Genomic DNA, 14,854 nt, shown 5'->3' with positions numbered 1-14,854 from the left:
GAAACCTCCAGTTTTAAAATAAATGAGTCATGCTGATGTAATATACAGCATAAAGGGTACGGTCGATAATATTGTGATAACTTTATACGGTTACAGATGGTTACTAGACTTATCATGGTGGTAATCATTTCATAATGTATGCAAATGTCAAATCACTATGTAATACACCTGAAACTAACATAATATTGTACATCAACTATATTTCAATTAGAAAAAAATTTTTGCATTGAAAGATGACATTCTAAAGCCCAGTTTCTCAGAGAACATCAATTTACTGATTAACCATGTTTAGTTTATGCTATTTTTCTCTGTGACCTTATCAGACATCATCATGCTTCATATTCACTAACTTTTGCTGTCACTGTTAAGTTGTGAATTGACACCAAAATGGTCCCATTTATTGCTAAAATTTATCATAAAATAACTGTATTACCAGAATATTCACGAAGTGATGCTGTCAGCAGTATGTTGTTTTGGCACAGTGGGAAAAGAAAGTGTTGATGAAAAATAAAATAAAATAAGACTTGAAAATTGCTTCCAGGACTGTGTAAGTGATACAAAATGTAGAGACAGCTCAGCTTGAAGCTCTTTTAAGGCAGAACTACAACATATGTCATCTTAAATACTTACAGTTTTAACTCCACTTAGTAACTACTGTGGCTTCAGAAATGTAAGAAAAAAAATCACAACATATTTTGAAATCAATTTTCTTTGAAATTTACAATCTTACCTTTCCTGCCTTTTTTCCCTCAGATTTCTGCTGATTTAGGATAAAGTGGAGGCAAAGGAAGCAAAGGAAAACAAAACAAAACAAAAACAAAAATCAGCTCCAATTTGTTATTGCAAATATATTTTTTAAAAAACATGCCAAAATTCCAAGTGCAATAATACACAATTTTGTTTTTCTAATGAAACTGTTTTCATCTGTTGCATTCTTCAGTGGTTTCAGGAAAGGGATATAACATTGTAAATCTCATACAGCAATATGTAGAGCCGTATAAAAATCTTCAATGGTCATCAAAAAGTCATTAAATCCTTAGCTAACATAGGCATTAGCCAGGAAAAGACATATTTCCAATTAGATATTCCTTTATTTATTTTCCATCCATTTTTAAATGGATGAGTCGTTATCTCAAGCATGAACACATTTCTTAAAAAAAAAAAACTAGTTTAGTTGGAGATTCATGAGTTAGGAGTAAACATAAATATCTATACAGCTTTGGATACTCTCTCTAAATATTAATTTTTGTGGGTCTTAGGAGCAACTAATTCAATTCTGTTCAACTAAATAATTTTTGCAGCCATCCTGGTAAAATCATTTTGTTCATTTTTATTTAAGACTTCTTTTTTCCCCCATTCAACCTCAGGAAATGGGGTAAATTGATTTTGAAAACTCCAGAAGCATTTAGGCCATTTGTCACTTGGATTCATCCTCCTTTGTAGAGGATGAATACATCACATGATAAAAGGATCACATGTCTAACATTTCTAGTTAACGATGCTCCCAAGTCCTTTCTCCTCAAAATTTACCTCAGTTCCCTGTCATTGCTACAGTTGTGCAAAAGTTTCTCTGAGCATCAGAGAAAATTGGGGAGGAGGTAGAGGTGAATTTGAAATAAGGGTATATACAAAGAGAGATACAATAAATGTAGTAAGAGGATGAATGCTGTTGTTTAGTGGTTTGATATGATTTCAGATCTATTTGTTCATGACAAAAATTGTTTTGATCTAAGAATACATTTGTTTTTATAAGTAAAGTTGTTTCGATAAAAGTATTGAAGTTGTTGCATCAGGATGTCATCATCAACATCTGCGGTTGCTGACAAGCACTCAGTAGTAGCTCAACTGCTGAGGGGCACCACCAGGGTCTTATCAATAAGAACATATGAAGAAGCAGCTATGGCAAGGGGACATTAGAGTATAAATACCCAGAGTGTGTGAGGACCATCTGAGAGTGTTTGGTCTGGGCAAGGTGACTCTTTGCTGATCTAAATAGCTCTCTGAAGACTTTGGGGTATTGGCTCCTGCCTAGGAAGGTGGATCTCTGCTCAGCAGTGGTGAAAACCATGAAGCAGCCCCAGGGAAGGAGATTATCATGCTGCCAGCCTCAGTGCCTTCATTTCCTAGTGATGTGCTCTACAACAAGAGACTTTCAACTTTGCGCTGGTAGCTGGACATCAGCTCTCAGTTGACTAAGCTCTCTCTCTCGAGAACCAGCTCATAGAAATGTTAGGGAGTCATTGACTGAAACCTTGACCAGGCATGATGATAACCTCTTGCCTGAGTTATCTTGCAACAGGAGGTCTCGATGAAGAATGTGGTGCTGCCACCAAAAACTAACCAGGAATATTCGGGAGGGGCCAAAGGAGGGAGGACATGCCAACCCATAGTATGTCTTGTAAAACTAACCTGGAAGAATTTGGGAGGGGCTAAAAGAAGGAGGGAGGAGACGACATATCCTGCCCACCTCCCAGAAACCCTCATGCTGAAATCCATCTTGGCTGAGAGATGTGAATGCCACCAGGGAAGACCCTTAGTTAGATCAAATATGGGCCATGCAAGATGATTGTCCAGAGATAACCCGGAAACTAATCCCATTACCATAAAACCTGAGACCACAGGCCATGTAGCAGAGCAGTTCTTCTGGGTTCCTTTCCCCTGTTGCTCTCTGCCTGGGTGCCCATTTCCAATACAGTCTTTTGCTTTGTCAGTACATGTGTCTCCTTGGACAATTCATTTGCGAGTGTTAGACAAAAGCCGACTCTAGGCCCTGGAAGGGGTCCCCCTTCCTGCAACAGAAAGGTACACCACAACTAAATTTGGACTTTATTCCTTTCATCGTGCCCTTTGCCTGGAACAATAGTGTAATTAATCAATCATTGGTTTGGAGTATGTTATTTCTTTATTGGCTTATTAAAGGACATTTTCTTGTATGCTATTGGCTTGTGAAATTATAATTCCCACAGTAGACCTGTGTTAAATAAAATATTGGCAAAGATAATCTCAGTCTCTGAGCATAATTTGCCTTGAAACAAAACAAAGGCTCTGTATTTTGTTATCCAATGACTTATTCTGAGACCAAAAAGGGTATAGTTTTTTTCCTGTCATTTTAATATAACTTGAGTTTCCAAAATTGACTTTTGAGGAAGGTATCCAGACATGGTCACAAATCTATTATCTAAGGAAATCAAAGTGTGTTTTTTTCTTTCCACTTTGGGTAGTTATTTTTAGCCTAAGATATTCTTATTGTCCTTATGTGTTGATCAAATTCAGCCATCAGTGGCTCAGTGATAGAATTCTATTTGTCTGTGAAGGCATATCCTGAGGATAATGCCTTGAATAATCTCTTTCAAGAAAGTGTCCTTGGATTTTAATATCTTTAAACAATTGGTATTTACATCTCTCTTTATTATGAATGATAATTCTTAAATAACAGGTTAAAAATTTTAACTTTCCAACAGAAATAATATCATGGACAAAAAACCCTCAAAACTTTACCCATATTTAAGAATATAATATTAAAAATTACCATTCTTTATTTTATAGAACCACGATAGATCTTTTTATATTCCCTCCATTAGAATTTACTGTCAAGAAAACAGTAGATATTAGTTAGATGTTTTACGACTTATTACTGAGCAATGCAAAATCCTCAGCAAGACAAGTGAAGATGTGAAAATATTAATTATATCTATCTTGGTAAATTAGTGAATTATTGAAAAAGTAATGAAAATATTTAAGGCTAGTCAACATATTGAGAGCACCTCTTTACCATTGCAGTGAAAAAAGACAACTCCAGAATGTGTTTATTTCCCTAAATTATATATTTTAATTAAGAGCATTGCCTATGCTGTGCTCCTTTTGCCCTTGTTTGAGAATTTCTATTGAGAAAGTTTAAAATAGATCAAGTGGGAAGTATTAAAATGATAGTCTTTGCATTTTCTACACCACACAGACAGAACACAATCTGTCACCATAAGTGGGCCCTATCTCATGACAACTAGACAAGCATTAGAATTAAAAGAAAGCACAGAAATATATTGGCAGGCATGTGAGTAGGTTGGCAAATTGATACCAGATTTGATGATAGAAACATTTTAAAAAAATCAATTCTGGAAGGGGAAAAATCATGCTGAAAAGCAATTTCTATTTTAATGGAGACATGGGTTTTTATCCCCTTATTTTAAAAATGACTCCCAAGAGGCCAAACTTATATCAACAAAATCACTCTCCAAACTAAATTACATATAGTAAGGTAGGGAGAAATGTTCACCAGCCTGAATGTTATGGGCTCAGAATTTTCTATAGTATACATTAGTCATGTAGTTTTCATATGTTCTTATTAACCTCTAGGAGTGAATAAATTCTAACTCCAACTGTCAATAAATGAACATTTCTCCTATTATATCTAATTTTCTAGAGTGATAGAGCTGATTGACTCTAATGAAAAAGAGGGCCAAGATATAGCATACAAGAGAAGTAAAGTCTGTTAATATCAAGGGGATGATCCAACTAGGAGAGCATCCTCAAATTTTAGTCAGCTCTCTTCTGTATCATACAGCATTAACACAGTAGAGTATGGTGGCAGATAAGTCACCACAGTGAAGAGTTATTCAAGTAGACACTGAGGCTGTAGCTGTATTGGTATAATTGGAAGAAATAAGATCAAATGATTTTGGTATTTCTCAATATCTATGTGCTTTTGTGTTTCAGCTTTGTCTGTTTTTGATCTGTGCATTCAGAATGAACACAAGGACAAAGGGTGGGGTCAACACAAGAAGAGATTTCTAACCCAAAAGAATATTGCCTCTGTGCAGTCTCTGAAAAATCCTAACTCCTTCTTTTACCCATCTCCAAGTTTACTACTTCTCTTTTCCTTTTCTGACTTGTGTACAGTACAGCTGTTACCTTCATTCTGCCTTCATGTATTGCTGCTGCTTATAGAGCAGCTGTCCTCTTGAACACAACTATTAGGAATTTCTGATCATTAAGACTAATGACAGAGTAGAGGGAACAAGACTAGAGTCAGAAGTCAAGGCAGCCACATCTCTAAACACAGGTAACAGAAAGAGGAAGAAACTTATTAGAGGACAAAGACACCAGAGCTTATCCTAACTCACTACTCTGCCGGCTGATTAGGAAAGAAATAGAACAGAATGTGTACAGGAGAAAATGCACTTGATAAGCACAGCTTTATTTTAAAAGCTGATTATGATTATCACTCAATAAAGCATCAACCATCACTAAATTTCTTTTTTTAATTGAAGTACAGTTGATTTACAATGTTAGTTTCTGGAAAACAGCAAAGTGATTCAGTCATACATACATATATATCTATTTTTTTCAGATTCTTTTGCCTTACAGGTTATTATAAAATATTGAGTATAATTCCCTGTGCTATACAGTAGGTCCTTGTAGGTTATCTATTTTATATATAGCAATGTGTATATGTTAATCCCAAACTCCTAATTTGTCCCCCCCCCACCTTTCTCCTTTGGTAACCATGTTTGTTTTCTATGTCTGTGGGTCTATTTCTGTTTTGTATGTAAGTTCATTTGTATCATTTATTTTGTAGATTCTACATATAAGCAATATCATATGATATTTGTCTTTCTCTGTCTGGCTTACTTTACTTAGTATGATAATCTCTAGGTCCATTCAACCATCACTAAATTTTTGTCAGCTGGATCAGGTGTAATAGCAACTTGAGATGTCCAGTAGTGGTCAAGATTTAACAAAAAGCACTTTCAATTACACCAGCAGGGTTGTGGTGGTACCTTTTCTGAATGGCATGGTCAAATGAAAATAGTTATGACTGTGTACACAACTAAATAAATATTTGTCTAACAGATGGAAAAAACTGGGGAAGAAGGTTTTTTATCGCAGTGTGTGCATGTGTGTTTATAAAAAATTAGAAGCCTATGGAGTCAGGTTTCTAATACTATACCACGTGGAATATCCAACCCCTCCCCCTAATCTACGCTTTAAAAATATCAGAACTTGAAGTGTATTTTTTACTTGGCTTAAATCTCCATATAATTATCACAGCCTAGTTTATTTTTTTAGTAGGCTGGTACATGTGACATTGTATTTCAGAACTTTATTCAGTTAGCAACTTAGAGTGTTGTTGGCTTTAAAGGAAAGCTACTGGTGAATCTAATAATAATAGTAAGCCTAAATGTCCTTCTCAACATGTTTGTTTACTATCTATTTCCTCTCTAAAATGTAAATCACCATTTCAAAAGAACACATTTAAGGGAATGTATCTATGGATTTTTATTGTCTTATTCTCTTTTTTCTAAATTTGAGACTGGTATAAAAATTGTATACATAGTTTCAATACATCAGTAAAGAGAATATGAAATTTGAAATCAGAAGATTCAGGTTTCAGTCCTGGGTTCACAAGTAGCTATGTGAACTTATTCAAGCAAAACTTTAGAAGGCTATGTCTTCCTCCTACACTGAATCCAAGGCATTAGCTACATTTAATGATGATGAAGGTGATGATTGTGACAATGACAGGAATACTATTACTACAACTATCACTGCCACTGCTATCATCACCTTTCATTTATTGAGTATGAAGCATTTTAGTAAATGCTTTACAAATATTATCTCACTTAATTGTTATAGTGACACTTTGATGTGAGAAAATTATCATTTCCATTTTACAAAGAGGAAAATGTGGATCAAAGAGATGAAGAAATTTACTTAATCACTCTACTTGTAAGGTATAGAGCTGAGGTTTCAATCCAGATCTTCTGGATTCTAAAGTTCTAGAATGTAAGCTCCGTGGCAGCAGGCATTTTGTCATTTTGGAGTTTGGAATTCTGCTATATTCTCAATGCCTAAAAAAGTGCCTGGTACTAAGGAGACCTACAATAAATATTTATAGACTGAATCAAATAACAAGATATTCCTCTATTATTTAATTACATAGATAATTAGAGCTAGATTGTAATAATTGATTATGAATCTTACTGAAAAGCACAAATTTTGGAGCTATATTGACTGGATTCAACTCTTGTCTCTAATGCTTATTTCCTATGTGACTCCAGACATGCTTCTTCTTGTCATTTTGCCTTAGTTTCATCATCTGTAGAATAGAGAAATATGAGTTCCTACTCCAGAGTATTTGTTACAAGGGTTAAATCAGTAAACTAGGGGCATCAAACAGTAGTTGGCACTTTGAATAGTGTATATATGTTAGCTCTTATTACTGGTGTTTTATTTTAACATCTTTATTAATATACCTTACGTATCATAGAATTAATCCATTTAAAGTATAAATTCAATGTTTTTTTGTATATTCACAGGTATCTGTAATCATCACCATATTCAATTTTATAACATTTTCATCACCTCGAAAAGAAACCCTAAAGCACAACATTGTAAATCAACTATACCCCAATATTTTTTTTAAAAAAACACATAAAACAAAACAAAACAAAAGAAACCCCATACTCTTTAACTATCATCCCCTAACCTCTCACTTCTCCCAAGTTTTAGACAACCACTAACCTACTTTCTGTTTTTTTATTGTATATTTCTCTGTTCTGGACTTATGAATAAAATCATATAATATGTGGTCTTTTGTGGCTGGCTTCTTTCACTTATAATAATGTTTTCAAGGTTCAACCATGTTGCATCATGTTTCAGTAAGTCATTCCTTATTTATGTCCAAATAATATTTCATTGTATAGATATACCACATTTTGTTTAAACATTCATCAATTGATGGGAATTTGGGTTATTTACACCTTTTGGGTATTATGAATAATGCTAATATATACATCATACAGAAGTTTTTGCACGGACATGTGTTTTCTTTTCTCTTGGGTATATACCTACGAGTGGAATGGCTGGGTCATAGGGTAACATTATGTTAAATCTTTTGAGGAAATGCCAGGCTGTTTGCCAATGCAGCTGCACAATTTTACACTCCCATCAGTAGTGTACAAGGGTTCCAATTTCTTCACGTTCTTGCCCTCAAGGTAATTTATTTTTAACTTTAGAATTAAAGACTGTCTAAATATTAGAATTAAATATTAGAATACTTAGAATTAAATTCCTATCTAAATATTTTTTAAACTATACACTGGCATCCAAAATTATTTTAATTAGATCAATAAAACTGTAGCATAAACTATTCTACTATGTGAGCTTAATGTACTATTTCCTGTTACTAAGATACCATTGAACAGATTGCCAAACCCATCCGTTGAGAGGGTTGAAAAGTTATCTATTTCTTGATATTAATTTACATATAATTTGAAATATATTAAGGAAATTCCCTCTGCTAAAGTGAATGAAACTTTTAAAAATGTTTGTCAAATTATTTATTCAAATCCACCTACCTTATAGTATATCACTGTTAAAAGTCTGATAAAACAGTTGGAAGAACACATAGGATATCATGGGACAATGACATTGCATTTGCTGAATATGGGGGAAAGAGATTGACAGTACTGATTAAATCCAGTTGAAATAATTTTTTCATGGGTGCTGAATCTTGGATTTGGAACATGCAGAGATTATATAGAGTACCAGAATGAGAGTCAAACTAAGGGGGGAAAGAAACCAATGCTTTATTAAAGATTGGTACTAGAATTGATCTAACAAAGCTAAACAAGAGTAAAATATTCTCAAAGTGACATAGAAGCGGAATATTATGGATGATACGAAAATCACAGTTTCTTATGAGAAGGCAGGATTAAGTTAGAATACTATTACACTTGTTCTCACATAATCTTTCTGGTTTATTCAAAACCCTACTCTTGCCCTGAAACATTCTTATACTGTGGCAATAACAAAATCAATGTGACAGACAGGTCTGCTTTCTTAAAATATTGCATGTCAGTCAGAACAGTGTTTCATTTTTAATTGTTTGAATTTTGCATAAAGATACCTCTGTTTGCTGCTGAGGACATATGCAATTGTCTCTAATATCACTTTAAATTACAGATCATCTTAACATGTCATTCTCGTGAAATGTAAAACTGAGATTGTTGCATTGCATCTATTAAAGCTTGTAGATGTTTACAAAATGAACATCAAAGTAATAAAGTGATTATAAGAATAAACATCAGAATACAAATAATCTTTCTCATTTGTTAAAAGGAAATCATTGTTTTAATGTGCAGTAGCTACCAGACTGCTTAATTCTGTGAATGCCTGGTTTTTATATTAGATGAAAGCATGACTAACTAGATCTATGATAAGAAATAAAAATTTAAAAGTGACCTATGTGCCTGCCTTTATATCAAACCCTGAGATAACAACAGGGTATTTTAAAACAGTATTATTAGTTCATTAGCATCGATTCAAGGGAAGTTAAATTCTCATATAGTGGTCTCACATAGGTACTAGTTAAGCATATGACTTCCTGATTGTGACTTGAACCTAAGATATAGTTGCATTCATTTTAATGTATCCTTAAGCTTTAGTTTTAATCTAATATTACCTAGCTTACAGCAGACTAAGTTATTATAATTGTCTGATACCCATTATCATTTCTTGCTTATTTCCTAGGTGGGAAAAACATTCTCTTCCGGGATCACCATAGTTTTCTTGAGCTCTTAGCTGATTACGGATATATTCTCCCCTATTTCAAACTCCTCTAGCAATTCCATACTGAATTTCCACTTTTAGTGCATTTTCTGTAGAATTTTCAACTTTATTTCAAATCATCTGAAAAAACTGAAACTCAAAGCCCTTCAATTTTTCCCCAGTTGAATTCATTGCTTTTAGGTTTGTGAGATTTCATTAAGCTTGTCTTAATACTATCAACTCAAATGAAGCATAATAGCTTTAGTGGATAGAATAGTGTCCTCCAACAATTCATGTCCATTCCAAACTCAAAATTTGATCTTATGTGTAAAAAGCGCTTTTGTAGATGTTAGTTAGTTAAGGATCTTGATATGAAATCATCCTGGATTTCAGGATGTCCTAAATCCAAAGACTGGTGTCCTTGTAAGAAGAGGACACACACAGACAGAAAGAAAGCGGCCAAGTGATGGTGGGGCAGAGACTAAAGGGATGCAGCTACAAGCTAATGAATGCCAAAGATTGCCAGGTGCCCACAGAAGCTGGAAGAAAAAAGGAAGGATTCTTCCCTAGGGCTTTCAGAGGCACTGAGGACACCTTGATTTCAGAATTTTAGCCTGCAGAATTGTGGGAGAATAAATTTCTGTTGTTTTAACCAAATATTTTGGTAATTTGTTATGGCAGTCCTAGTTAAAAATACAATGAGCGAAGGGGATATACTCCCATTTCAGGAAAACAATACACTAGGATAGAAAATAGGTTGTTCTGTTTTATGATTATCAAACCAAAAATGCATTGAAAGATTACTGAACGCAAATCACTATATTTCATATAATATGTAAGTTTTTGGAGGACTGGGATGATTATAAGTAAGCATATGGTACAAGAGAAATAGAATATCCGGTTTTGAATAATGTGACATAGGTTCCAGCTCCAGATCACTCACTCATTTGTGAAACATTTAGCAGAAACCTATTTGGTACTATGTACAAATTTTCTAAATTATAGAAAAATGAATGGGATAGGGCCCTTGCCCAAAAGGATCTCACAGTTTAATAGGGAAGCCAGAGGTAGAAATAGATAATTACAGTATTACATTTTAAGTGTTTTGATGGGCAGATGAATAAAATACTATCATACCACAAGGGAGCAAAGAGCTGTGTGACCCTGAGCAAGTCCTTTGAGCTCTCTGAATCTGTTTATTGATATGTAAAATGGAGATAACAATAACAATTCATAGCTCTCCTACCCTCTCCCAACTATTTTGGACATCTACTACTTTTTTTTTTTTTTTTTTGCGGTACGCGGGCCTCTTACTGTTGTGTGTTTTTTTTTTTTTTTTAGGCTCACGGACGTGCAGGCTCAGCGGCCATGGCTCATGGTCCCAACCGCTCCGCGGCATGTGGGAACCTCCTGCACCGGGCACGAACCCGCGTCCCCACATCATCAGGCGGACTCTCAACCACTGCGCCACCAGGGAAGCCCGGGCATATACTGTTTTTAAGAGTCCTATGAATCAGACTTTCTCTTAGCTATTTAATATACATTATCTGAATTAATCCTTAGAATAGTTCATCATATAAACACAATTATGCTAATGTTATATGTGTGGAAACTGAGGTACAGAAATTTATACTATGTGCCAAAATTGCATGAATCAGGAAGGAAATATTCTTTTCACCCAAGCCTGTTGTATGTCTTAGGTAGAAATGCATCAAAAATAAATATTATACTACTAGAAATTAATGTTATCTAGCAATAAATAAATTAGATGATGAATAATGTTTCAAATATGTATGAATAATTCCAAATAAATATTATATATCCCCTATAGTACTTTATTTCCTAACTAATGATTTTCTATGCTAGAGAAAGTACATTCAGATGTGCTTCTATAAAGTAGTCATTCGCATTGATTTTAACGTTAGGCAGTTACATTTATATTTACCTACTGGATTTCTCTAAGTTAATTTTCCCTCAAAAATTACCGTTACAGGGCTTCCCTGGTGGCGCAGTGGTTGAGAGTCCGCCTGCCGATGCAGGGGACACGGGTTCATGCCCTGGTCCAGGAAGATCCCACATGACGCGGAGCGGCTGGGCCCGTGAGCCATGGCTGCTGAGCCTGCGCGTCCGGAGCCTGTGCTCCACAACACGAGAGGCCACAACAGTGAGAGGCCCGCATACCGCAATAAATAAATAAATAAATAATAATAATATTAACAGTTAAAATATTCAGTGTTTTTACATATGCAAGTAACATGGCCAGCTGCATAATCTGGAGCCTCTAGTATTAGTTCATTTTCTATAATCTAGGCAAACTACTAACTTGTATAATTGACCAATTTTCCAATTCAACCATTTTAATTCTTTGTTCAGTTTCCATCTGGTTAAGTCAGATGCATCATATGTAAAGAGAGCATCTTATTTGTGGAGAAAAGACCAAGAATTCACAATCTAGTTGCCCTTCAGGGTAAGAAGGACTACCCAGTGTGACAGTGCTCGGAAAATACAGCCTAGAATGAATTTTTGTTTCCTCCATCACCTCTAACTTCTTCATTCACTCGTTCACCAGGCTAGCTACTAGGATACAGTGATTGCCAAGATAGAAATAATCATCTTTGCCCTTACAGAGATTATAGTCTTCATAAGGGAACAGAGACAAGAATATAGATAATTACAATACTTGTGATCTCAAAATAATTTGGCAGCTTTTCCCTCAATAATAGAGGTATCCTTGTATAATTTTATTTCCCAGAGAATAATTTCTAAACATTTGGTTATAGCTTTAGCAGAAATATAAAGTGAATATTAATTAAACACACAAATGAATACTTACCATAGCTAAACTCCAATATCTATGATGCTGCCAGATTTCTATAATACAGAAATAAAAGCACTCCTCCTGAGTGATCCATAAAGCCTTGAATTATCAAAGACTTACATTAAAACTGCATAAGATAGGGTCTGAGCTTTATTTTAAAAGGTATTTCATTCCCCTAGAGGCTCATCCGCCTCAGGCGTCTTCCCAGAATTTAGCTCTTAAAGTATCTAAAATATTTTAAACTTGTACATTTTTTACTGCTTTGTGAATCTAACATGTCGATTTTCATTTTTTTTCCAATTTACCACATTGACATTGTTATTTTCAGCTTCCAATTCAACATAAAACAGTGGATGGCTCCATTTATCTCTCTGTCTGCATTTATTCTCAGCAGAGCTCTGTATTCAGGACATTTTTATTTTTATGATTGGTTATTTATCGTTAGTATTTTTAGAAGAATGAGAGAGTTGTAATTCTTGGGAGCTTTAACTAGAGAATTTTATCAGTCAACAAATATTTATTGAGCATCTACTATGTGACAGGCATGGTACTTAGGATCATGGGCTCTGGAAGTAGGCTGCCTGGCTCAAAGCTCAGCTCTACCACTTATTAACTGTGTGACCACGGGCCAGCTGCTTGAATACTCTATTTTGTGCTTGAGCTTGTCTATCTGTAAAACACCAAGAATAAAAATAGTAGCACTATGATAGAGTGTTTGTGAGGGCTAAGTGCGTTAATACAGTAGAGCACTTAACACCATCATATAGTAAGCTTTCAACAAATTCTGTCTGTTATTGTTAATATCAACATCATCATCCTTTATTTTAACCATGCACTGTGAAACCTTGAGTACATTATAACAAACAAGGAAGAATCTTACAGTCTACTGTCCAAGTCAGCTACTAAAAAATACTTAGAGATGATCAATGAATTAATTTCTGATATATACGAAAGTGCCTTGAATGGTAGTAAAAGACTGTGAGAGGGAAAAATTTTGCTTTGAGGTCGCAAGTAAATCACTACCTTATGAAAATGAATTATAGAAAACTGTATAATACTGATCTAGTTTGCCTGAAGCATATAAAATAAAGTCCCAGTTTCAAAAAAGAATCAAACATTTTATTCAGCTAGTGACTGTGGTCCAAAAGTAAAAAGCTAAGCTTATTAAGGGCTTTAAACATTTATAAATCTCCAGAGCCACAAGACTTAATGCATGGCCCTTAATGTTAAATTAAGTAGTGAAACAGAGGTTTCTATCTTGGGCTCATGGGATCAGAATCTTGGCCCAGATGATGAGATCTTTATCATATTCATTCTAATTGTGGCTCATCTTGAAATGATTAGATCTATTGTTAGAAAGAGACCTTGTCAGCACTAAGGATGCAGTGATTAATAGAAAATTCAGTATAATTCATTTAGATATATGTCTAAAATCTCAATTGAGCCCTGGACCCACATTATTAAGTGATTAAAGCAATTGTAATTGCCACCCTTTATTCACATTCATCACCTGACTAGGAATTAATCATTGCAAGCAAAGAACAGCAGAAAGAAAAATATTTCATAACTAGTACTATACAGATAGATAGCAAAACTTTAAAATGGGCTACAGGAACAATGCTTGATACCATAAGCCAAAACAAACGTTAAATCATTAGAAATGCTCTAACAAAATCTGTTTTAATTTCAGTGAAGGTCAAATTTACCCTTGGGGCCATCAAAAATGTGTTTTTCTTTCACAGTTATGGCAACCTTAGTTATTTTCTTTTACCCCAAGAAAGGGTAGAAAGTGAATTTCAGTCAGCCCTGCCTGATAATCTCCAAAAGTTTTATCTTAATTGTACGCTCTTTGTAGGTGAGTTATCACTCTGACTTTTTTGTTCATCACAAAGACATATTTCCAGGTTGTAGCATATCAACATTAAAAGATCAGGACTGTCTCATTGTTTCTCTAAATAAGGTCATAGCTAAAATAAGCAGAATTTAATGTACGTGCATTTCCTTGGAATGAGAATATATCAAAACAAGAGTCAAGTGAAGGGATAATGTTCTGTTAGCTGAAAAAAATACAGTGGTGCAATTAGAATTCTAGGGAATTCTGCCAAAATTTTAAAGAATAGTTGATTCCAAGTATATTCCAAGAAAAATAAGAGGAAGCATGCTTCCCAATTCATTTATAAGGCTATTATTGCCCTGATACCAATGCTAGACAAAAACAATATAAAAAAATAAACTACTAATCAATATCTCTTATGAGTATAGAAGCAAAAATCCTAAACAGAATATTAGCAAATCAAATTCAACAGTGTATAAAAATAATTATACACCATGACCAAGAACATTCCAGGTGTGCAGGACTTGTTCAACATTGGAGAAACAATGTAATCCAGCATATAAACAGGCTAAGGAGGAAAACCATATGGTCCTATCAACTGATGCAGAAAAAGCATTTTGAAACTGAACAGGACCATGTGGGTCTCCCAGGCA

At 34.5% G+C, this 14,854-nt stretch overlaps 1 protein-coding gene across 1 annotated transcript in view; it reads right to left on the bottom strand.

The window, feature by feature from the left end:
• Positions 1-14,854, bottom strand: part of PCDH11X (protocadherin 11 X-linked) — a 731,019-nt gene that overhangs the window by 335,518 nt on the left and 380,647 nt on the right. Inside the window, exon 5 of the mRNA XM_029241308.1 lies at positions 731-760. Coding sequence (XP_029097141.1) covers positions 731-760 — 30 coding nt within the window. The remainder of the gene's footprint in view (positions 1-730; positions 761-14,854) is intronic.

This window comes from Monodon monoceros, unplaced genomic scaffold, assembly GCF_005190385.1.
Source record: "Monodon monoceros isolate NGI ecotype Baffin Bay Population unplaced genomic scaffold, NGI_Narwhal_1 Super_Scaffold_22, whole genome shotgun sequence".
Taxonomy (NCBI): Eukaryota; Metazoa; Chordata; class Mammalia; order Artiodactyla; family Monodontidae; genus Monodon; species Monodon monoceros.
Note: the sequence above shows the minus strand (reverse complement) of the source record. Positions and strands in the feature narration are given on the sequence as shown.